At 38.0% G+C, this 23,646-nt stretch overlaps 1 protein-coding gene across 1 annotated transcript in view; it reads right to left on the reverse strand.

The window, feature by feature from the left end:
- xrn1 (5'-3' exoribonuclease 1) overlaps window positions 1-23,092 on the reverse strand; it is a 38,628-nt gene extending 15,536 nt beyond the window's left edge. Inside the window, exons 1-25 of the mRNA XM_002937098.5 lie at window positions 22,848-23,092; window positions 20,519-20,751; window positions 20,137-20,234; window positions 18,458-18,567; window positions 18,224-18,334; window positions 17,994-18,079; window positions 17,047-17,134; window positions 14,910-15,078; window positions 13,719-13,786; window positions 12,318-12,452; window positions 11,915-11,975; window positions 11,275-11,389; window positions 11,014-11,103; window positions 10,338-10,494; window positions 10,114-10,233; window positions 8,931-9,100; window positions 8,222-8,342; window positions 7,658-7,756; window positions 7,432-7,535; window positions 4,644-4,775; window positions 4,296-4,458; window positions 1,302-1,415; window positions 988-1,086; window positions 325-440; window positions 92-238 (exon numbers count right to left, since the gene is read on the reverse strand). Coding sequence (XP_002937144.2) covers window positions 92-238; window positions 325-440; window positions 988-1,086; window positions 1,302-1,415; window positions 4,296-4,458; window positions 4,644-4,775; window positions 7,432-7,535; window positions 7,658-7,756; window positions 8,222-8,342; window positions 8,931-9,100; window positions 10,114-10,233; window positions 10,338-10,494; window positions 11,014-11,103; window positions 11,275-11,389; window positions 11,915-11,975; window positions 12,318-12,452; window positions 13,719-13,786; window positions 14,910-15,078; window positions 17,047-17,134; window positions 17,994-18,079; window positions 18,224-18,334; window positions 18,458-18,567; window positions 20,137-20,234; window positions 20,519-20,751; window positions 22,848-22,922 — 2,981 coding nt within the window. The 5' untranslated portion in view covers window positions 22,923-23,092. The remainder of the gene's footprint in view (window positions 1-91; window positions 239-324; window positions 441-987; window positions 1,087-1,301; window positions 1,416-4,295; window positions 4,459-4,643; window positions 4,776-7,431; window positions 7,536-7,657; window positions 7,757-8,221; window positions 8,343-8,930; window positions 9,101-10,113; window positions 10,234-10,337; window positions 10,495-11,013; window positions 11,104-11,274; window positions 11,390-11,914; window positions 11,976-12,317; window positions 12,453-13,718; window positions 13,787-14,909; window positions 15,079-17,046; window positions 17,135-17,993; window positions 18,080-18,223; window positions 18,335-18,457; window positions 18,568-20,136; window positions 20,235-20,518; window positions 20,752-22,847) is intronic.
- Window positions 23,093-23,646: the final 554 nt, after the last annotated feature.

A 23,646-nucleotide genomic window follows, 5' to 3' on the forward strand; every position in this document is an offset into this window, starting at 1 on the left:
TACAGTCATTTCCAAATGGTACATCTAATACTGTGAGGCAATTAAGTCTTCGGATTGCTTATTTAATGTCCTTTCCCAAAAGATTCCCTACCTCTCTATGTATTCACTAAGAAGGACCTCAGCAGCAGAGGAGTATGTCCATTCCGTCCCAACCCTTTTAGTGTAGCCAGGAACTTCCTCATTCTTCTTATTGAACTTAAGATTAAGTCCCACATTGGACTTTTGCTCTCCGTGGGGACTGAATAAAGCAAAAGATATAAACGTGAATTTAACTTGAAAATCCAAAAACACCAAGCAGTCTTTTAATTGTAGATTAATACTCACTTCTTCTTGGATCCTCTGCCAATGAAGATACTCCCTGTAAACCTAGACACGAGGTATCCATTCACACCAAGACGACTAGCCAAAACATACCCAGGGTTATATTTTATAGAAAATTTCTGTGAGAAAGTAAAGGCTACATATTAGGGGGACCTTATAATCAAGTACAATTTTCGAGTCATAATGCAAGGTTTTCATCTTAAATATATTTTTAATATGCTAATAATTGATACTATAGGCCTATTATAAGTAATTGACAATTAACATATTGCATCTGTTCTTTCTTGGTATTTATCTTAATACACTCACTATATAAATCACTGTACACACACAGAGTGATATGCTCTTATCACTTGGGAGGTCTTCCCTCCTTTTTTATTTAATTATTATTGTTATTTTTTTTACTGAATTTGTTTTAGAAGGTGTACTTGGTGTAATTATCAGTTGCCCTTTTTTCTCACTTTTATGGCATGAAGGAACCCGCACTTCTTCATTTAACCAGTATACATTAGTATATTTAAGAGATTTCATTTTTTTAGAGACCTACACCCATAAGCATCTGAAGCAAGCAGTATGGCAGTACGTTTCTTTTTTTACATATAATGTTGTGATTCCTGATTAGCAGAAACATTTGAATACCAAAAGAGGAACCTGTGGCCAACTTACATGCTGGTTCTGTATTAAGGCATCTAGCTGTGGTTCACAGGGAATAGTTAAAAGCACACGGATTCTGTTCTCACTGAGAACATCAGATGACTCTTGTACCTAGACACAAGGACATACATATATGATATGCACAAGTGTTTTCACATGAAAACAACTGCAATTGTGTGTTTTACTGACAAATTAATATTTGGATTTAAATGTATTTCATTAACATAATGAGTTTAGAACCAATATATGTTATATATATATATGGGTGCCTTCCTGACAGATATTTACAGTAGAAGCTATATTCCTGTGACTATACAATGACATACCTCTCCTATGCATCCATAGTAGGGTGCACCCAACATGAAGACAGAACTTTCAGGAGAGAACAGCTCGCCCAGTGTTTTGTAATGAGATGAGCCAGACTCAAAAGTAGTGATATCCTGAAAAATTAAATGTTACTTTAATCACATAGCTGCAACAATATGTCAGATTCATACGTTATATCTGATATATAGCAAAAAAAAAAAAGAGACAAAGATAATTGCCTCTTGAGGTAACAAACCCCCCAAAATAAAGTGATACTGACACATTAAGGGCATCCCTGACAGAAAAATGTGTATTTTGTTCTTTAATAAAAATCTGAAGCCATGCTGGGCTCAGGGGCAAAGCAAAAATCTCATAGGCTGGAACATCATTTAGATATTATCGCCAACCTCTTCCTCTATGGTAGCTGGGAAAAGGGCAAGAACAATTACTTAATGTAAAACACATTTACATCAATATCACATTATCAGCTCACAAAATTATTATTATTATTTATATAGCGCCATCAATTTACGCAGCACTTTACAGAATAGAGGGGTACAAAAGACATAAAAGTTAACATGTACATATAAACAATTCAAAAAAATGGTTTGAGGATCGGAGACACTAGGGGGAGGGCCCTGCTTGCAAGAGCTTACATTCTAAAAGGGAGGGGTGAGACATAAGGTCGGGGTAACTAGCATGGCGTTGGAGTTCATGTAGGTGTGTAAAGTGACAGTAAAAGCGGAGTGAAAGGTGAAAACCAGTGGTTACTGAATGTTTGGGGGGTTTAGGTTATAGGCTTGAGTGAAAAGGTGAGTTTTAAGAGACCATTTAAAGGCTTGGGCTTGAGTCTGGCAGTGCCTAATGGGACAGGGAAGGGCATTCCAGAGGATGGGTGCAGCGAGTGAGAAGTCCTGGATGCGAGAGTGAGAGGAGGTGATGAGTGAGGAGGAGAGAAAGAGGTTGTGTGTAGAGTGAAGGTTACGTCTGGGGGTGTACTTGGTGGTTAAATAGAATGGTGAAATGCATAGATACAATTTAGGCAGAAAATGTGAGCAAAAAAAGGGGGAAACATGCAGATAAAGAGGCACAAAGATGCAGTAAAAAAGAGGTTGGGAGAAGAAACACAGAGTAAAAGAGTCCATGCCATCATGGACATATGCCAGTAAATATAGCAGGACTATATACTGTTCATTGTACACTGAACATTTAGTCGGTTTTATCATTTAACATAGCATTTTATAACTAGAAATGGAAGTTTGATATCAAACTTCATGTTAGTTTGAAAAACATGAAGTCACTGAATGAAATCTGGCTATTGTTGGCTCCACCCAGTTGGATCATAATTATATAGTAAAAGCCCCAGTGCAAAGTTTAGGGACCCCGGTTTTAAAGGAGAAAGAAATGTAAAAACTTAGTAAGCTTTATCAGAAAGGTCTATGTAAATGCAGCCATAAGCACTCACAGAACCACTGCACTGAGTCCTCTGTCAAAAGATTTGTTGTGTCTGTTTCCTCTGCTAGAGACAAGCAGCTCTCTCCTCTCTCCCCTATCCTGCTCCCCCCCTTAGGAATGTGGATCTGAGCCAATCAGCAGGAAGCTGACTCATAGTCTAACTAACTGAGCATGTACACTGGTCTATGTCTCTGCGCAGGAGCGAGGCATTATGAGAACCTTCTTTACACAGATCAGTGTTTTTTCTTCCTGTTTGGCTTCTGATCATCTGAACAGGTGAAACATAGGGAGACTTAAGGGCACTATTGAGAGAACTGAAGGTATGCCTGCAGCTTGAGATTAACTCTATTAGCCTTTCCTTCTCCTTTAATAGTGTCTGAATGGCAGCAATTACGTGCCTCCGCCCACTTTTTCTAACCTGAAACTGCAGTTACCCAGTGACTGCAAAGTTTAGGGACCCTAGGATTAATAGTTAAAGAATGGCAGCAGTTTAAATTTAAACCAATAAAAGTCAATAGGTAAAATCTGATTGGCTGCTGGTGGATCCACCCACTTTGTTAAAACCCTTGAATACGTAGGTATCCAGTGACTGACTGTGCAAAGTTTGGGAACCCTGGAATCAAACCAATATAATTCAATACGTGAAATCTGATAGACGGGTTTGTGGCTCCACCCAATTTTTCTAACCTTGAACCGCAGTTACCTGGTGTATAACTCTACAAAGTTTGGGGACCCTGGTTTTATTACTGTGAGAATGGCAGCAGGTTGTATTTCCCCCATTGAAAGTCAATAGGTAAAATCTGATTGGTTGTTTACAGCTCCGCCCACTTTTGGGCATATTTGGTTTCTACCACAATCAATGTTTGACTCCAGTCCCATTTGGCACAATTTATTTCAATTCTTGTGAGCATATATATTGAGCAGTCTGAGAGGGTGCCGACACACTGATGGTCATTTTGTTTTTTGGTTTATTACGCACATTGTTCACATTGTATTTGTACATCCTACACTATATTTTGTTTTATTTTTCATGCACTTCCACTATTATATTTGTGCACAATGGGTGAAATTTGATTGGCTGTTGTTGGCCCCCACTTAGAGTCATCCAACAAATGTTGCTGCTTTGTTCAGGGTGACCCCAGGGTTATGTTATTCAACTTTGGGGAGTAACTTTGGCTGTAAGAGTGGCAGCAGTTTGAAAATCTTCCCTGTCAAAGTCAATGGGGGGAAGAATCGCTCAGAAAAGCACAAGGAACCTGCTCCGCAATAGGGCGAATAAGTGTGGAGCGTTTGGGCATTGTACCCCTAAAACTGTAGAAGAAGTAGCGTTTAGAAATGGGGAGGCGCTAAGAAGAAGAAGACAAAGCAGAAGAATAAGCTGAAGTCAAAGAACAATATGTTGGGTTTTTCAAACCAACATAAAAAATATGTTTATGAAAGGGACTTTAATAGAAACGCACATATTTAAGTATTAGTGATTAAAAAAGCACGTTTGGGCATTTGGGTATGTTCATCTAAAACGTGGTATTATATTTATTTACTTTGATGTAGCCTATTACCTGGACAACAGCCTGGTACACAAAAGGCAGCACTTGCTTGGACCACTGCTTCTCGAGATGAACCTCGCCATTGTGTCCTAACTGGTAGCGGCGGCCAGTGAGCAGCTGTGCATACAACACTACTGCAGTCTCGTTTATCACTACTCCCTTTCTTCTGTGGTAACTTTTCAAAAACACAAAACAATTCTGAATTGAGAAATAGTAGTCAGATGACTGGTAAAACGTCTTCAAGAAAAAAAACAAGGCAAGTCCATTTGATTTGACTTAGTACTAGAGACAGCACACAATTGCCTGCTGACCAAGGATGGACATGTTTCTCTAGTACTGAAATGTAAAGCAACAACTTACTGTTCTGATATTCCCTGAATTTCTTTCACCCATATGTTTCTTTCTTTATCGCCAACATAAGCTACTTTAGTCGGTGGTACTGAGTTACCAGTGTAAAGCTTTTGTGTTCCAGGGCGTTCTTCTAAATAGAACCTAGAACATTTAAAATAAAAGAAAAAAAAATAGCAATAAGTCCCTTTCCTAAAAGCATACATAAAAATATGGGTGTAATCAGGCTAAACATTTTGAGTCAAACAGTTTCTCTTACATCCTTTGGGGGAGACAGGAACCACTGGGTTAAGCTCCTCCCACCAGGAGACAGGACACAGGCACACAACTAAAAACATCTCCACCCCTTTCCATATATACTTTGTGCTTAACCCTTCCCCTCAGGTTTTTTTTCCAGTGTTCTCATAGGAGGTAGGAATTTGGTCTCTAGAGCGATGCTATGCAAGGATGGATTCAGGAGAGGAACATGAGACAACTTCATCTGCACTCGAGTTGTCAGCCACCTACATTGGAAACCTCTGCCAGGTCACAGTCTTGCATGCAAGCAGACTAACCAGATCCAGACAAATCACCGTCCCTAAAGGGGGGAAGATTCACAGGCTATTTAACCAGAGGTCGATTTTTTCGGGGCTCAGGCTTTCATAGGTCGAAGGGATCTCCACCTTCAGCAGTAGATCAAAGAGCAAGTTCCAACAGCTGCCCAAGTACCCCTGACAGACCCAGAAGTCCAACCCCAAGCCTTCCATGGTTAAGTCCCTATCCCAATGACTGTACGGGAACCCCTGAAACCCGGTCAGGCTGTGGGAAGCCGCCTGAATAAGTTCCGGCATTTGAATAAGATCAGTGTCTGACAACTGGATAAAGAAACTGATCAGCGACAGATACAAAACTGCAAACTGCAGAGGCTCTGCCTCTGAAGGGGTGGATGCCATGACGTTTCTGGGGAAATTACACATTGTGTATGTCATTCCCCCCATCCCCATGTTGTCTTGGATCCTCAAAAGGTTCCAGTGGGAGAGAGCAACCTTGCTGATCATAGCACCCTTTTGTCTGAGAAGTTTGTGGTTCTCGGATCTGATATCACTAGCACAGGGGGATTGGTTCAAATTACAGACGCACCCAGATCTCATACGCCGGGACCCCATTCTACACTACAATTCAGCACTACTGTCTTGGTGTCATGGCAAAAGGTTTTTCAGACAGCGCTGCGAGTACCATGATCAAGCCCAGGAAGGCATATCATAGAGTCTGCAAAGCATGCTTGGACTGGTGCAATGGACCCAATGAGTGCCATTTGAGAAATTGGACTGCAGTTCCTACAGCAAGGCCAGGAGGGTGGATTAAAATGGTCTACCTTGAAAGTACTAGTCTCTGCACCCCCTGTATTGTTTTGCAGGAAGATGTTCAGACCTTTCTTCAAGTGGTGGCTCACATTTCTCTGTTATTTTGCCAGTCTGTTCCAACATGGGACCATAACCTGGTCAATCAGGCTATGCAGGGATCCCCATTTGAACCAATGGGGTTGGCTGACCTATGTTGGTTAACCTGGAAGGTATTTTTCCTAATGTCTATTTCTTCAGCCAGGTGTGTGTCGGAGTTAAGCACCCTGCCAATATCACCCTTCCTTATGGTTTTCTATAGGGACAAGGTTTTTTCCAGACAGCAGCATCTTTTCTGCCAAAGGTGGTATCCGAGTTATGTGTAAATCAACCTATATTGGTACCATCTCTTTGACACTGAAATGAGATGGTCAGAATCCCTTTCTGTGCTCCCATCATGGCCCAGGAAGGGGACAGATGCAAAAAGACTACAATAGCAAGATGGATTTGAAATTCTATCATTCGAGCTTCATACAGATGTCCCCCCCCGGTGGAAGTCAGAGCCCATTCGAGAAGCTTTGAGAGCATCCTGGGCATGGAGGAACGATGTGCCAGCAGAGCAGTTCTGCAGAGTGTGCACATTGTCTTTGGTTCATACACAAAATTCTATAGTTTTGACATTTTTTCCTTCTGCCGTAGTTTCGGTAGCAAGGTTCTTCAGGCTGTAGTTACAGCCAAGTATTCTCAGGTACTCTCTTCCCTCCCTTAAAATAGAGGACTGATTTGGTAATTCCCAATGGTTCCTGTGTCCCCCCAAATGACGAAAGAGAAAAGGGGATTTGTTTTGTATAACTTACCGTTGAATCTCTTTCTCTCTAGTCCATTGGGGACACAGGACCTCCCTCCCTAAATCTGGCTTATATTTTTTGGTTGGAAATAATGCTCTTTTGCTGTGTTATTGTTCCTTTTACAAGATTGTTAAAGGGCTAGGGTTAAGTATATTTAGCTAAGTCATAAACCAATGAAGAACACTAAATAGTCAACTCTTTCCATTCAAGTGAATAACAGTCTGCAATTGCACTTCTTTGCCAGCTGAAACACATTGGGAGAAAAATGGCCAATGCCAGGTGTGCCATTTAGAGAAAAAAAATTGGTTGTTTGTGCATTTTATTTAATATAACCTCTAAATTCTCAATATTGACTTTTTTTTTTACTTTAAACTAATCTTGTAGTATCTGACCTCTTGCCATAAAGAGGAATACCTCAGTTTAACCTGACAGTAAATTAGAGGGCCATTAGGAAATATAGTGGGCCAAACTAAACAGTAAAGATGTCGTCTTTTCTTATTTGCCCAAACCACAGATCTGATGGGGAGAACCACTGATATATTTATAATGAAATCTGAGAGATAAGAAGTGCAGCATGGTAAACAAAGCAAGACCCATTCAATAATGTATTTAGATACATCTTAATAAACATACTTCATGTCTCCATCTGTAACAGTAACAACTCTGGCTTCTTCCAGGTGAGGCCAATTTACGAATACAGATTTTCCAAGTACCGCACTGGCAACAGTGTCTACATTCTGCAAGCAAAGATAGACAGACATTAAATTCAACAGACATACAGAATAAAGTCAGATTAATAGGATTATAAAAATGCAACAAAGGCTTTGGGAATAAAGTTCAAATGCCATGTTTGTCTTACTAGGGTATCTTCATCTCCTTCAGTCTCTATCTCCAAGATCATATTCTCTCCACGGCTGCTTTGCTGGAATACCTGTACACCTGCCTTTTTCATAGAATACTTGGGAAAACAGAAAAGGACAAAGCTATGATAATGTACAATCACATTAACCAGACACAAAAAAAGGCAAGAAGCCACTCAGAGGCATTAAAGGGAAAATAAGTCCTATAGATAAAACATGGCTCTGTTCTCTTTATTTTTCCAAATAAAGTGGTTTATACAGTTCGCAAATGATCGGCGACAGTGCAGTACAGCCCACTTATTTGTTAACCAGCGTTCTCCACATATTATATAGAATACCATGAAAGAACCAATTGTAACATGTTTTGAAATATGGTTTAGAAATGATGACAGATCTTTGTTTGAAATAATGTCTGCCTGAGAAAGGGACTATTGTAATGAAATATTACTAATTAGTAGGTCTTTAAAATGTATGATACGTCTGGTACTCTTCTTCTGTTTTATTATTTTTTTTTTTTATAAAATTACGATTGTTGTCAGTCTTGTTATTCCATACATACTTACCTTGTGTTTTATATGCTTTAGTGTAGGAAATCCACAAAAATACAGTGCACTCTTGTCTACTTTTGTTATTTTATTATCAGTGACATCTACAAGCCAGGCATCCAAAGAAATTAGTTTATACCTGCAATAGTAAAATATATATATATATATATATTAAAGGTCAACATGCTACCTGAAGCTGCTCCTTACTAAATACATAAATGTCATTATCTGCCACCTATTATCTGCCTCAAAATGTCATTATCTGCCACCTATTAGAAAATAAATCCAAGCTGCAGTCTTCCAGTTATTTTAGATGTACAATTCATACCATAATGGCTTCAGGGCTAGCTCTAAAGACTAATAGCTTAGAAATTCCTGCTGTATGAAAGTGTAGCAGCAACCTGCCTGAAGGTATTAATTACAGGTATGGGATCCGTTATCCGGAAACCCTGAAAGCGCCAGACTCAATTATAAGCAAATAATACAAATTTTTAAAAATGATTTCATTTTTTTCTGTAATAAAAATAAAGTACTATGTACCTAATGACACATTAGTAAAAAAGAAGAGAACTGAGCAGCAGATTGGTGTTAGGTTATATAGTAGGTTGAATATAAATTCTCTACAAGTGTTGGTATTGCTTTAAGGTAAAGGTTGCAGCAATACCCTAAAAACCTTACTTGGCTGTATATGTGGCATTTAATCTGTGTTTTCAATTCTTCCATTTACCTTGCATGGCAACGATCAACACTTGGAAATTTCTCTGGCCAAGGTGAAAAGTATTTGAAGTCTGTTTCCTTTTCATACCAGTACTTAATGCACTCACTGTGCTGATTCCTTTTCTTCTCCTCCTCAGCTAGACTTCTATTGCAGGATACCATGGCTTCCAGCAATCGTTTCTAAAAGGTTATCTCAAACATATTACTTCCTTGGGCTTAGGATACATACATTCACAAAGGATTGCAGACAGACAATTTAAATGGAGGCATTACCTAGAACATGGGTGCCTTTAGTGTAATGAACGCATGTACCATTGTTTGTGCAAAAGCTGTCACTATTACCTGATTGCCTGAGCAAGCAGCCAACTATAATGAACCATAAAAAGACAGAGGTGACCCATGAATTCATCCCCTACCACCAACTACCAAGGAATTCAGCATTTAGTCTGTTTCCTTCTTATGTTGAATGTCTGAACCTCACTTTAAAGGCAGCATTTTTTGCTGAATTGTGATTTTCATGAAAGAATGGATATGATACATACAATTTTACACTCTTTTTTGTATAGTAAAGTAAAGGAATACTTAATGGCCTGCATGCTTCCTTCTTTCCTGCTCTGCAAACCTGATAGTTGTCCATTCCTCCAGAGATGGCAGAACCCAATCAAAAACCATAAAAAATGTCTCTAATGTGTCTTTTAATTATTAAGCATTTATAATGGGTAAACATATCACAATGTGTTAACAGTGACAAATAAAAGAGAAAAAATAGACCCTTGTCATTAGAGCGTAAGTCCTGAATCATGTGGAGATAAGGCAAGGTTCTAAACTTAGGTATATTTACAGTAGGTCAAGCAATCTTGTCAAAAGATATTGAAAATGTGAAAGAAAATTACCTGTTTTGGCCTCCTACCTGCCATTTAAATTAAAAATCCCTACTAATAAACCAAGTATAACCTTTAAAGACATATTACTTGCAATAAGGACATATTACTTGCAATTCAGTCCAACACAGAATTTGCTTTCTCTATTGCTTCACTACATTGTAAAGAGCATAGAGAAAAAAAATGATATATGCTAATTTCTACAGGTAACATATTGATCATGACCTTTGTTTTTCTAGCTCTTTGTAGTTGTTACTACAATATCTTATACAATCATTTATTCATAATTCCATACATCAGAAGGCCCCTTACCTCATCAATGAAAGGAATTAGTACAACAGCTTCCCACTCCTGTTGCTTTCCATTGAGATCGGTTTTGAAATCTTGCGGGTAATAATCTATGATTGGAGAATCTGAACTGATCATCAGATTCTGAAACAAGCAATGAGAGAATGGCACATGAAAATGAGTATATACTGCAGTGGTAGCATTATGAGTGCAGACAGAGTGAGCCTGCAGGAAATATAAATTAGTACCTGATAAGTGAGAGGCAATAAATCCTTACTAGCAGCAGGAAGGACTGCAAGCAGCTGCTCAAACGGCATGAAGGGTTTACCCAAATTAAATGTCAGCTTTAGATGGCTGATATTACAAATATCAGATAGGTACGGTGCATAATGGTAGGGGTAGTACCTAAAATGAACAACATGTAATTTTGTGAAGCTTTAAATGCAGATTATAAAGCAAATTACTTTAAGGTATACTCATCTTTCTCTTTGAGCAACTGAATGGCATCATATTTTACTAAAGATATTTCAAGTTCTATATTCTATATATCCCACAGTGAGTTAAGCAGCTGCTAATCTTGTCTGTGGTTTGTGGACCATTGAGATAAAAAAAAATCTCTGAGATATATGCTTAAACATGCAACTAAACCATGCCAGTTACTTGAAAACAAGCTATGTTTATGATAAAATGGGTGTTTTTCAGTCCGATGAAGAAATTCCATTTGGAGGAAGGCTGGCTTATTTCAGTCAACTTAAAGACAAGATAAAGCACAAATCTGCTTTAATATTCAGATAAACGTGAAGTGTATAAAAACACCAATTTCCAAGAAACAACATTTTCATCTTTCCTATATCACATACAGGTGATTCACACCATTTTGAATACAGCAACTGTATCAATGTTCACATAAATATATCTGCTTACCAGCTCCAGGACTGGACTCCATGGTAGTAATAGTGCAAAATCCACTGTATTGCCTGGACATAGCATTTAGCCTGATCTGCCAGAAATTCACTTAAATAGAAAGGACAAAAAATAAATGAGTGTCTTGTAAGACAAATATAAATATCGTCTATAGAGTTTGCCATGAAACAACTGGCTTTCAGTTATATATTTACAAACTCCTCAAACGATCTATCACAGAACTCAGCTGCCTTCATGTACTAGTCATAATGTCTGACTCACTCAGAAACAACCTCCACACCCATCTTTGACATGTAGTATGTCCTCTTGTATTGTCTGAATTCTGTCTCAAAGAGATCATCCTCATTTTCATCATCTTCAGGGTCCTCATCTAAACCTAAGAAAAAGTAAATAACAATGTAATATTCCTGTCTTGGAAAACAGAAAATGTACACTTTTAATATGCAGATACAAGAAACACTGTACCCACTGTTTGGTCCCTAACATGGGATCCCATTTGGTCCCATAACCTTTCCACTATTCCCTTCATTCTGGCCAACAGCTCACATTATCAGTACAGCAGGAAGTAAAGGAGAGCCTTATTTGGAATTTGTCTATTCTGACAAGGATCATATAATGTCATGAAAATATCACAATCAGAAAAATATTCTTTTGATGTTAAAGTATAAAACTATAGAAAGACTCATATGTGCATAAGAAAAACGTGACCTTACACAGAGACAGATTTTTGATTTGTTTTAAATTAACCCCTCCACTTCCTCTTCAGCAAATATCAGTGGCACAGAGATGGAAAGAATAATATATAAAGCCGTATCAACAGAACGTTAACAAATCTAGTCACCAACAAGCAACAGTTTGCCCTTTCCATGGACATATAATTACAGAAATACAGTGTACTTACATTCAGAATTTTCTTCCCCATTATTCTCTAATGCACTAAAACAAAAGGCATCTTCGGGAACCTAATAAAAGAACAATTATAATATCACTTGGGTCTGTTTTCAATTTTAATGCAACATGAAATAAACTGATTTTTCTTCTCTAACTTTTACAGATATGCAGGATTCAATTTTTTATTTTTGGTTATACCCACATCGTCACTGTGGGTTTTTCTTGCACTCATGCTTTGCCCTTAATTGGGTTTAAATGGTGTTGGTGCAGGAAAGAATAATTATGGTATGTTCATACTAATGTGCTTAAATAGCCAGTCACTGAAAAAGTAATAACTGCCTAAAATACATCATTGTATGAGGCTCGAACTTTCCCAGCCAAGCATATGAAGCACTTTTTTCCCCAATCCTTACCTTGTTTTTCTTTTTCTTAATGTTTTTGGCTTCTTCAGCAGCTTGGCCTGCAGCCTCATTGAGGTATTTATTGCCCACTTTGCTTTCAAACCATTTTAGGTCCACAAAGATTTCATTGAAATGTTCCCGATCAAACTGAAAATAAATGGGGTAGAATAAAGCAAAATTACCATGCTGTACAGGAAATGTGGTCATTTTCCAATTATTATGCATGATCATCAGTCAGTGATAACTGTGGTGGGGATGGTAAAATCATGCTGATTAAAAAAAACCCAATTTGCTGCTTGTATGTATGCTTGGTACTAAGCCAACCATAAACCACATGGACCCACTGAAATCCACATCTCTTGTTAGCAACATACAGACATGGCAGAAAGCAACCAGGGTCACAATTCTGTGTGGCATGCTATATTGGGCAACAACTGCACTAAAATGGTCAGAATTTAAGCAAAACAAATGGATAACTGGGGCCCTGCGCTCTGGTCAGCAAAACACACACAGATGGCAAAGAGATCACCTGCAAACAGCTTTTCTAGCCAATCCAATTAGGCAATTTCTTTTGGGGACACACTGCAAGCTGTATCAGGCACAGAGTTTTGACAGACCATTAATAAAGATTTAAAAAATTAACACTTTGTTGAAAGTATCATGACAATTTGATATTTGGATATCCATGCAGACAGATTTATAGGCTTGTTCTATTTGTTCTGGCCAACTGCCTAATTAAAGTGGATCTGAGTAGACGTGAGATGGAGATGCAACTTTTCTAACTTTTGTGTTAGTTTATGCCATGTGGCAAGAATGGGCGTTGGATAAAATTTAAATAAAAAACTGACTCCCAAGGTGCCACACATGCCCAGAAGATCAGGCAGACCAAATATAGGCATGTCCAGCCACCTCAGATAAGGATTTATGTTTTGATAAATACCTCAAACACAACTATGAATGCATAAGCTGTCATTTACATAGGTTCAGAGCACTGCAAGAGCACTTAGGGGCACATCTTAGTCCTCAAGTACAGAGTACATTTGCCCAGTGTCTGGCTGCACTCAACACCTTGCCTCAGCAGACGCAGGCCAGCCCTGTCCTTACTGCCTGCATATTGCAAAAGGTAAGTACAGGGCCCCGTTGCAACCTGCATCTGTTGGCGGTCCAAGTGAGATGCAAGTTAACGCGCTGCGAAAGGCAAGACTGCAGTAATTTGAGTAGAAAGAAAGGAACAGCAGTGTGAAAAATGCAAAAGAATGTGCACTCTGCAGTCTGCCTTGCTGGTTGTAAATAACTCCTTCTGCCTAATTTCCTATGTATTTATTAATTACTCCCCTGAGAATCTGGAACAGCAAAAAATTAATAAACTGATATTTTCATTATTGTCAGGTAATAAATAGCACACATACTCACATCTGAAAGTTTTTCTAGGTACTTCCCAAAGTTATACAGGTTTAAATAACCATTTTCATTTATGTAACCTGTCAAAAATCAAAGAATGCAGCATTAATCTAATGAAGAAAGTAGAAAGATCATTTTTGGCACAGATAATACAGAAACCATTAAAGAGTAAGACATTTAAAATAAAACATGATTCAACAGGAAAAAAAAGAATTTTTTTGCTCATATAAATTATATCTATATTTTAACTCAAAGCTGAAAAATAGCTAAAACCATTAAATGCTTAGTGATTAGCACTGCTCCCCATATCGGTGTTAGTATCCTAAATCCAAACAGCTCTAGGACCCTATCTGCAAACATGCATGTGTTTTCCATGTGTTTCCCCTTTAATACATCTGTGCAAGTCTTGTAAGGCAACTGTGATGGTAACTATGGCTTTCTATTAAAAGGTTTGCAAAGATATTACACTATTAATGGGATTATGTAATAAAAGGCACTAAGTATGCCCAGGCGCAGTAACCCAGGGCAAACAATCAGCAGTAGAATTTACTATTCACCAATTTAAAATCAAACATCTTGGTTACTATGGGTTATTGGGCAAACATAGCATAAGTGAACTAAATGATTGTAGCATAACTACTGTTATGACAAAAGGCTGCTTTTCCATTTTGCAGCAACGCAAAATCCCACAGGCAGTGACAACACACCTTCTAGGTGGCCCAATGCAAGGTCCTCTCTTTCAAGACAAGAACATGGGGTGTAGAGTATTTAAAGCACACAGGTACCCCACATTCTAGAATGACACACCATGTATATATTCTCTTGAAGACCAGGAGATGGATAGCTACCCTGGTGAAACCTTGAAGGTAAGTTTACATTGTTCATGCTTTGTTGGTTTCCTTTAACTTTAGATCAAACATTTTATAGCACTTTCCCAGCTGTTTAACTGCAGCTGCTAAGTTGGATGTTAGATGACAGCTTTCAATTTCCAGATGAATTATAGCAGTAAACAAGAAGTTTTCACAGTGCAAAAAAAAAAAAAAAGTCCCAAAAAAGATGTAAGCAGGTAGAAAAGTCAAGGAGTTCTTACTTGAAACATATGCAAAATAAATAATTCATGTTAATGGATCTAGGGTTGTGGCTAAACACTTATTTATCAGTACTTTTTGGGATAAGACTGGATGAAGAAAACACTAAACTTACCTCCAATAGTAGGCAAGACACTAATATATGTTCTATACAATAGAGGCAGTGCATCATGGTTAATATGCAAATGAGGTAGATGAGGAATAAAATCATTGCCTACAAGAAATCCCATTAAAATCCAATCATCAATTATTCGTTCTACATCATATTCAAATGAAATCTTGTTCTAAAAAAGAAAAACATTTTTTCAAACATTTTTTTTTTGCATATTCATTTGTTGCATATAAGGAAAGCTTACAGTGACCCCCCACACATATTTTACCCCCTCATTGAGACCTGTGATGCATGCCTAAATGACAGACAGTTAATACATGGTGATTGCACCTATGATGATGATACTAGGACTATGTTGCATTATAAGCAATATCCCTAGCAGACAGTAAATGTTTTGGTTAAGTGAAGATAATACTGAACTGCTGGATTCCACAGTTCAATATTTCATATCAATCCCTTAGTTTGTGCTCTTATTTCAGCAATGCAGCATGAACCACTTACTGGTCTTTGTTGCCAATATCTGGTGGGAGCTGCAATTTTTACAGGTGGTGTCACTAAACTGCATGCAACACTTAAATGAAAGATTTATTTATTGCACTTTTACAATAGATTCTAATGTGAGAGGTAAGGTATAATGGATTCTGCAATATAGAAAACATCAGCAATTAATTTACTGGGTCCTTTGCCAGTGGTTTTGCAGTTTCTAATCCTAAATGGAACATAATCTGTACACTTCATACTATATGTTCACAATCATGGATAGTGAGCAAGAAAAATTAAGATCACTGTGCAAGAAACATTTAGCCAATTTAGTCAGTTTGCAGAAAGAAATAATAGGCACATCCCAACATACTGTACATTTCAGGTTTTATAGAACTGCTCTTTGAAAATGTGCACATTTTATGATAATTAGTCTTTGAATTCAAGTATTAGTGAAAAAAGTAAAGGACTGAGTGAGCTAGGTAGTGTTAACTTTCAGAGACAGAACTAAACTACCGATTTGCACCACAATAAATGTAGTCATTAGGAACATGTGTTTTCTGAGGTGTCACTAGAAGTTACTACAAAAATCTCCCTCTCCTGCATGGAACCTGTGCAGAAGGGGGGTTGCCGACCCCCATGAACACTACAGTTGCTACTTCACTTCCTTATATAAGGTCATGCATAGTACTGGCAGTAATGGCTTCCAGATAAAAAGTACATGTGCAATGATTTTAATAAAATATCTCCTATTGGCTGTGACGCCTGTCAATCTGGTGTTCAGTGTGCCTTCTAATAAAGCGCTGGATCAAGAGCAGTGGAACATAAATCTGGCAACTGTCTTGAAGCCATTTCTCTTCTTTTTGTTTTTTAATTATCTGCTTGAGCCGCACAGTGAGGGAAGTTGTATGGGTGGTGTTGTGGGAACGTAAAGCTGTCGAACGTAAAGCTGTCAGTCTAAGCTGTGTCAGTGCAATGAGGGGAGCTGTACTGCTGGGGGAACCTGAGGGTGGCAGTTTGCTTTTGATCCCTTATCTTTTTTAGTGTGACTGTAACAAAGCATTAAGGCTGCGACACACAGGGAGATTTGTCACGCAGCGTCTAATCTCCCTGTGTGTCACAGCGGCGAAACATAAAACATCCTGCCTGTCTGTTCCGATTTTATTACAATCTGCTGGACACACAGGGGTAGGGATAATTTATAATTTTACAGGTTCGGCCACAGGGAGAGGCAGTGTCTGTAAGTGCAGGACATGCTGGGAGAACTTGAAGGTGCATAGTTTATGATGAAGCAGTTACCTGATCAGTGGTGAGAAAACTGGTAAACTGGTGTGGAGCTGGGCATAAAGCAGGGGAGGGATTGGTAGTGTTCAGTTCTAATGGGAGACTGGAGGGTGCAGGAAGAGAGGAGTGTGTGATCAGTTTATGAAAACTGGATGAAAAGTGGTTTCATCAGATTTGGACATTAAAGGTGAACAACCCCTTTAATATGTGCATCATTGCCTTCCAACACGTTCCCTATACATATGGGTGCTCACCTGCTATGCTACCAAATATTATGCATTACATGGCACTTACCAAACACTTTTTCCATTGGCAAGCTCCACTCCCACCAAATAAGTAATTAAAAATTTATGCTACGTTACAGTAAACTACTTACTTTTAAAGATGAAAATTCATAATCAATATACTCTCTCATTAAAGACAAGTGAAGAAGATGAAATGTAGTTTCTTCTGGCGCAGTAACCCTGAAACATTAAGTGTGTCATATTAGTTTCTAGCAAGCCACATATTAATGAATGTTTATTGGAAAGTTGCTTAGCATTCTTTTATTATGCAAGTTTTTTAGCAGAAAAAGTGGAAATTCACAATATAATAAACTTTAAACCAGATATATACAGTTGTATTCTAACATACTTTATGGTTATCTGTACCATTTTTTTTTTTACTTTTTATTTTGTGCATTAAGTGTATTGTTATGCACTTCTCATTTGAAATGTAAACAACTACTATCCTAATAAATAAAATCAGATTTTTTGCTTTTTTTCCCCTATTCCTCTTAGGAGTGTTAAGCCTGGCAGGCTGCAACAGATTATCACTTCCCACAGTTATTCTTCTGTATTATAAGCCTCTTAAAAGCCAAACAAACAAGATTTGGGAAGAAAACAGCTGCTTATTAAGAGAAGCTACCCAGCAGCCTTGTTCCATAATGCTAATAAACCAATGCACATGTTATTGATCTTTAATCGCCCTAAAAATTTAAAGCACCCATTCCATAACTTTTGGATTTAGATGAATACCGAATCCTCCACAAAAAGCCAAATACACCGAATCAAGTTCAAATCTGAATAACAATCCTCAATGAAATTAAAGAAAAATAAAAGATTTGCATCATCTGTGATCAAGAAACTGTTGTTTCCAGTTGTCCATTGCTGATAGCCTAATACATAGTCATGTGACAAAAGCCTGAAACCAGGATTATGTGCCTTTCCATTTGAACTACATTCTTTGTATAAAAAGTTCACAGAGCAGGTTTCTGGTATCCTCCTATATCCCCTAGACACTTCCTTTGAGTATTGCAAAATCACTTTAAAGATTAAGCTTTACCTTTTTTGATTTTTCTTTCCACCAAAGCGAACCTCTTCTCTTAGAAGAGAGAAGTGAACTTCATGGCTTGTTAAACCAAGCATTATCTGAGGGAAAGTGTTAAACAATCATTTTAATAGTAAAATATGATTACTAATTTATTAATTCATTTAAAGGATTACTAAACACTATAATCATTATAACAAAAAAAGAATATACTGTCTGCATATTAATTCCATTTTAATACCTACCAAATCGGCATCTAATCCATACAGGCAGTGCCTTGTGTTTGGATCATGGTCTGGCTTTGTTTTTTGAGATCGAATAAACTCCATTATTTTATGTTCCCCTTCTCCTGGTGTCTGTGAAATACAAACAGTGATGCTATTAAACAAAGCATTTTCTCACAAAACACCAGAAACTGAAAAAACAATTCTTCGGTGTGTGAACAGCGATATAAAAATGACCACATAAAATGAACCTACCTCATGGCCAGACAAGTAAATGGCGACTCCCTGCCAAGACTTGTCTGTGGAAATCTTCATATTTACAAAATACTTCAAATGCTCATGCAAGCGAGCCATAAATTCAGTTCCTTGGAAAGGGGGAAACAAACCAAAAACAGTTTATACAAAATGGGATACATTACACTGAAAAACTAAAACAAATCAAGTTTATCAAAATAATAAAACAAAAAAGTATATGTAACAATAAAATCTGTACTCTTATGATGTAATTGTACCCCCACCTGGCAGTTTAAAATTTAGCGGTGAGCACAATTTTCCCCTTTTTGTCATGTTTATACAGGAGTAGTAGCCGACTCCATGTTGTTGCTACAACCATTTCCAGCTACAGTCAGGTGTTCCTAGTGGAGCCAATAAAATGATAAGATACTACTCTAAAGAATAAATGCGAAAGTTGGCTGAATGTCCATGTCCCCAACTCAATGTCCCTTTTACTGCAGTAGGTTTCTCTGCATTAACTACTAGTGGTACATAATGTCAGCTCTGTTGGCTGCTAAACTACCCTCCACTTACTATGGTACTGTGGAGGGTAGTTTAGCAGCCAACAGAGCTGACATTATGTACCACTAGTAGTTAATGCAGAGAAACCTACTGCAGTAAAAGGGACATTGAGTTGGGGACATGGACATTCAGCCAACTTTCGCATTTATTCCCCAATGGTCCTCCCTGCCGAACCTCATATTGGCTTAATGATGATGATGACGATGTCACTGCTGCTTTACCAGTCAGTAAGCAGTTGTGACCAGCTGACATCAAAAGACAAGGAACATCTGGCTACCAATGACTCTACAGGTATCGATGATAGAGGTGGGTAGACTACAGTGAAAAGGTGACATTGTGGCATTTGTGCCTTAATTACACTGCATCTCAAGGTATAAACATTGCTTATCTATAGTTTTGTTTAAATGGGAACTATCATTAAAGTAAAAAATGTAATATAAAGCTTCATCTCATCAGACCTGTAGAGCAAGGACCAACCACATCCACAGGATTTTTAAACAAGCCCGACAGAAATTTGGCCAATATGATACTTGAATGCTGCTATCTTGGAGTAGGCCAGTAGATGGCAATACTTCTGTGTTTTATTATAACCTATGTACGTGGCCACATTATGAAGCTGGTAAAGCTTGTTGGTGGCATTAAGGGTTTATGCTCTCTGGGTGATATTTTCTACATATCTGACCAAGTTTCACGCCATGTACGCTCCAATAAACTGAGTCGGAGGCTTAACTCTTCATTGTATGCTCAGCTATGTGTCTCATTTTATGCAAGTTTACATCACTAGGCTTGTAACTACAGTATATAAACTCATCTGTGTACCCGAGACAAAACAATGGCAAATAAATAACAAGTGCATCAGGCTCCCTGTACCAATTGTCAGGGCAACTTTGTAATGTGCATGCCATCCCATCGGCGGTTTACATTCTTGCCGGTAGGAAGGCATTTTGGGGAGATATGTTGCCCATGGTAGCAGATTCATACAAGCTTACAATATGGAGAATGAAAAGCACAGAGATGAATTTTTCCAGTTAAGGTTTAATAGGTGTGATTGCCAGTAGTGCTAAAGGAACAGCAGTAATTAAGCATGAATGTTTATTCTGGCAATGCCTAAGCTAGAAATAAGAGTGGAGGGCTCTTACCAGGGGTAATACAGTTGGAATCAAATCTGGCTTCTGTTGGCAAAACTTCTCCCTTTTCTACAGCCTTTTTTATTTTGTCCTCTGCCTCTTTTGCTGATCTAATATAAAAAAGGAAAATGTATATGAATTACATCAATGTTTATGAATTACATCAGGAGTAGAATAAAAAAAAAAACTCACTGAAGGCATGCTGCTAAAATGAAAAGTATAAATGTAACTCTAAAAAACACACAGAAGACAGATAATATGTAACAGTAGTCTTCCTTTTTTTTTTTTTTTTTTTTTTAAAACCAAACCAACATCCTTGCTTACTGATGGACAGAGCCTCAGTCCCCTTCTCTTTAAAAATGCATATATTTACCCTGAGCGCAAAGAGTCTCACCTGAAACGTCTCCCCCGTTGTTGGTTCATTTTTGCCCTAGGGGCCACACCATCCACTGCCATAAAAAACACTTTCCTTGGCTTGATAATGCGAAATAGCACCTCCAAGTAATGAAATATGTCTGCAAAAATCTTATCTTCTGTTATGCGAAAATGCACATCGTCGTCATTTGGGTGTGAGCACTGGTGGATGATGCCATTCATGTCCAAGTACAAATTGTCGAATTCAGGTATCTGCAAATCATAAGCATTACAAAACAATTATGAAGGGTATCTCCACCAATATTTTTTTATTTTTTTTTGCCTAATGAAAGAAAATTAAATTCCAAGCAACTTTCTGATATTGATTAATCATATATTTCCAATGGTTTTAAAATCAAGAGAAAAGGTAGAATTAAAAAAAAAAAAAAGTTAATCATTCGATTAAAATGGAGTTTATGGGAGATGATTTTCCTGTAATTCAGAGCTTTCTGGATAATAATGAGTTTCCCTATACATATGTAATTGTTTTAGGCAATAGTATTGGTTTATTCCTTTCTTTTCTGACTTATACAGCATTGCAAATGTCAGTTCTCCTCCAGGTCTTTAGCCTTTGCTACATAGTTGCAGAAGTCAAAACTAGTAACGCAGCAAGTAGCCAGACAGATACTGCAGATTGCAGATACTACAAGCACAAATAACTTAAAAACCACAGAACATTTGTAATAATGTTTATTGGAAATTTGCTCGGAATTCCATTTTCTTTCATTATGCAAAAAAAATATCATATTAGTGAAGTAACTGCTGGCACTATATGAATAAGTGAATAACTTAAGAAGAGGAGCCATGATTACGGATATAAGTCACTTCCTACGCAGATAATGGATAAGTAATCAGCCAGAATAATAGGAAAAAATTTTTATTCCATGCCATGAGCTCTACATATTTCAACCTTATATCATGTTCATTAGTTTTTTTTTTTTGTTTTTTTTTAATCAAACAGGTTTTTTGACTGTAGTTCTTGATTTTTAAAAGTTATAAGGCCTCATTTGCAATTAGAAAGATAGTGTGCTAAGTGCAAAAATGGGCATCTCACCTTTTTCCCCCACTTTGCACACTGTATTTCTCTCTCCTTGAATTGCTGCAGAGTTCTACACTCGGTTTACCACAGAGACCTGAGGTCTCTCCCATGAATACAACACTGCAGGTTTTCTGCTGCACTGTATTCATGACTAACAGGAGAGGGTAGGTTACTGAGCACCTCCCCCTCTTATTTCTGCATCACTCAAATTCTGAACATGTGCAGTAACCTAGAGCAACCTATTACAGGTATGGTATATCTTTATAACATAATTGATATAATTAATCCTAATTGGATGCAAAACAATACTATTGGGTTTGATTAATGTTTTATTGGTTTTTTTTGTAGACTTAACTTATGGGTATCCAAATTACAGAAAGACAGGGTCAGAATGAGCACACACTGAGTTACTAGTCAGAACTAAATCATCTTCCAGATGGGGCATAGCCACAGAAGTTAACTCCTATAGGAAAGATATAAAATATATACATACACTTAGGGGCATATTTATTATGCTGCGTAAAATGAATTTGCCAAAAAAAACAGCGTAAAAAGCTGTGTAAAATAAACGGATAACATTGCCTTCCAAACGCCAGATTTTCCGCTGTTATTTTATGTAAGTTCCAGGGGAAGAAAAAACGCATAAAAAAATCACACAGATTTTACGCCGTTTTTTACACAGTGAAGCCTGGCAATGTGTGGTGAATTTTCTCGCTGTTTTTTACACAGCATAATAAATATGCCCCTTAGCATCCATTTATTAGCTAATACACTAAATTTAGTGCTCGCAATAGAAATACTTCTATGCAGTTGGTCAGTTCTTTAGATATGGGATACCACCACTCCTTGATAGGCAAGGCAATCACCAATGTCCAAATGTTCTGAAAACTTGCTATGGTTATCTTAGTTAGCCAATAAAGGTATCACCTTTATACCACTTTTGTTATTTTTTATTTCAAAAGGGTTACCCTGTAAACATTTTTGACTGGCTAACACGGTACATCACATTTTCCTACATCTACAATGCTCCTAGAAATGAGGAAAACTATAGCTGCTCTCCCAGTAAAAGAATGGCAAATAAAGGCTACTAGCACAGCCCTCTGCCCGGAAGAGCCTGACAAAACGTCACAAACTCGGTGGCACATAGAGGGCGCTAGAAGGCACCGTAAGGGACATACGGTACGAGGCAAAATGACAACCCCAGCAAGGAGTAACGTAGCAGACGAGGGACAAGCGGCGCACACCTAGCTACGTCATACTCCCAGCTTACCTGGTGTTCCTTCACCACTTCACTGAGGCACGGGTACCGTTCAGAGATCCAGCGGTAAAATTTAGGGACTCCCATCCTGCAGCTTCTATCGGTCACTCAGTGTTAAGAGAGACTATGGCCGACTAAACAACAGTCACGAACGGCGCGATCTCACGGCGTCATAACAAGCAAAAGGCGGAAGCTAGACGTCAGAATCTAGGATCTAGCGAACATGAGCGCCATGTTTGTACACCCACTGTTTCCGGATGTTCATTGTGCCGGGCTCATACGCAGTGTGATAATTTCGCGTTGTAAAACTACTATGAAATCATGATGTCGATTATTTATTTTAATTAATCCTAATGTTAAGAGAAATGTTTTTTATGCATAGAGTATTCTCGTGGGAATGACGTGATTTTTATTTAATAAAGATATTTTTATAGAAATTTTTTTAAAAACAAAGATAAATAGTTTTAATGAAAAGATGCTGCCATTAAAAGGTCTAGTTTGCTATGGAAATAAAGGAAAGTGCAGTTTATCATGCCTTTAGGTGGCCATACACAAGTAGATTTAAGCTGCTAATTGGAGTCCTTCAGACTGATTTGGCAGCTTATCTGCCCATGTGCAAAGACCCCTGACGGGCCTACCCTACTGATAAATGGTTAAAAATCGCCCAGATGGGGATTGGGCAGGGTTCATTTCCCTAGCGAATCAGCATCCACATAGGCTTATTGTGGTTCATGCTTTGATGGGTGCTATTTCTATCATTCTAAGTCAGGGGTGGCCAAGACGTCGATCGCGGTCCAATAGTCGATCCCCC

The sequence above is a fragment of the Xenopus tropicalis genome, chromosome 5 (genome assembly GCF_000004195.4).
Source record: "Xenopus tropicalis strain Nigerian chromosome 5, UCB_Xtro_10.0, whole genome shotgun sequence".
Classification (NCBI taxonomy): Eukaryota; Metazoa; Chordata; class Amphibia; order Anura; family Pipidae; genus Xenopus; species Xenopus tropicalis.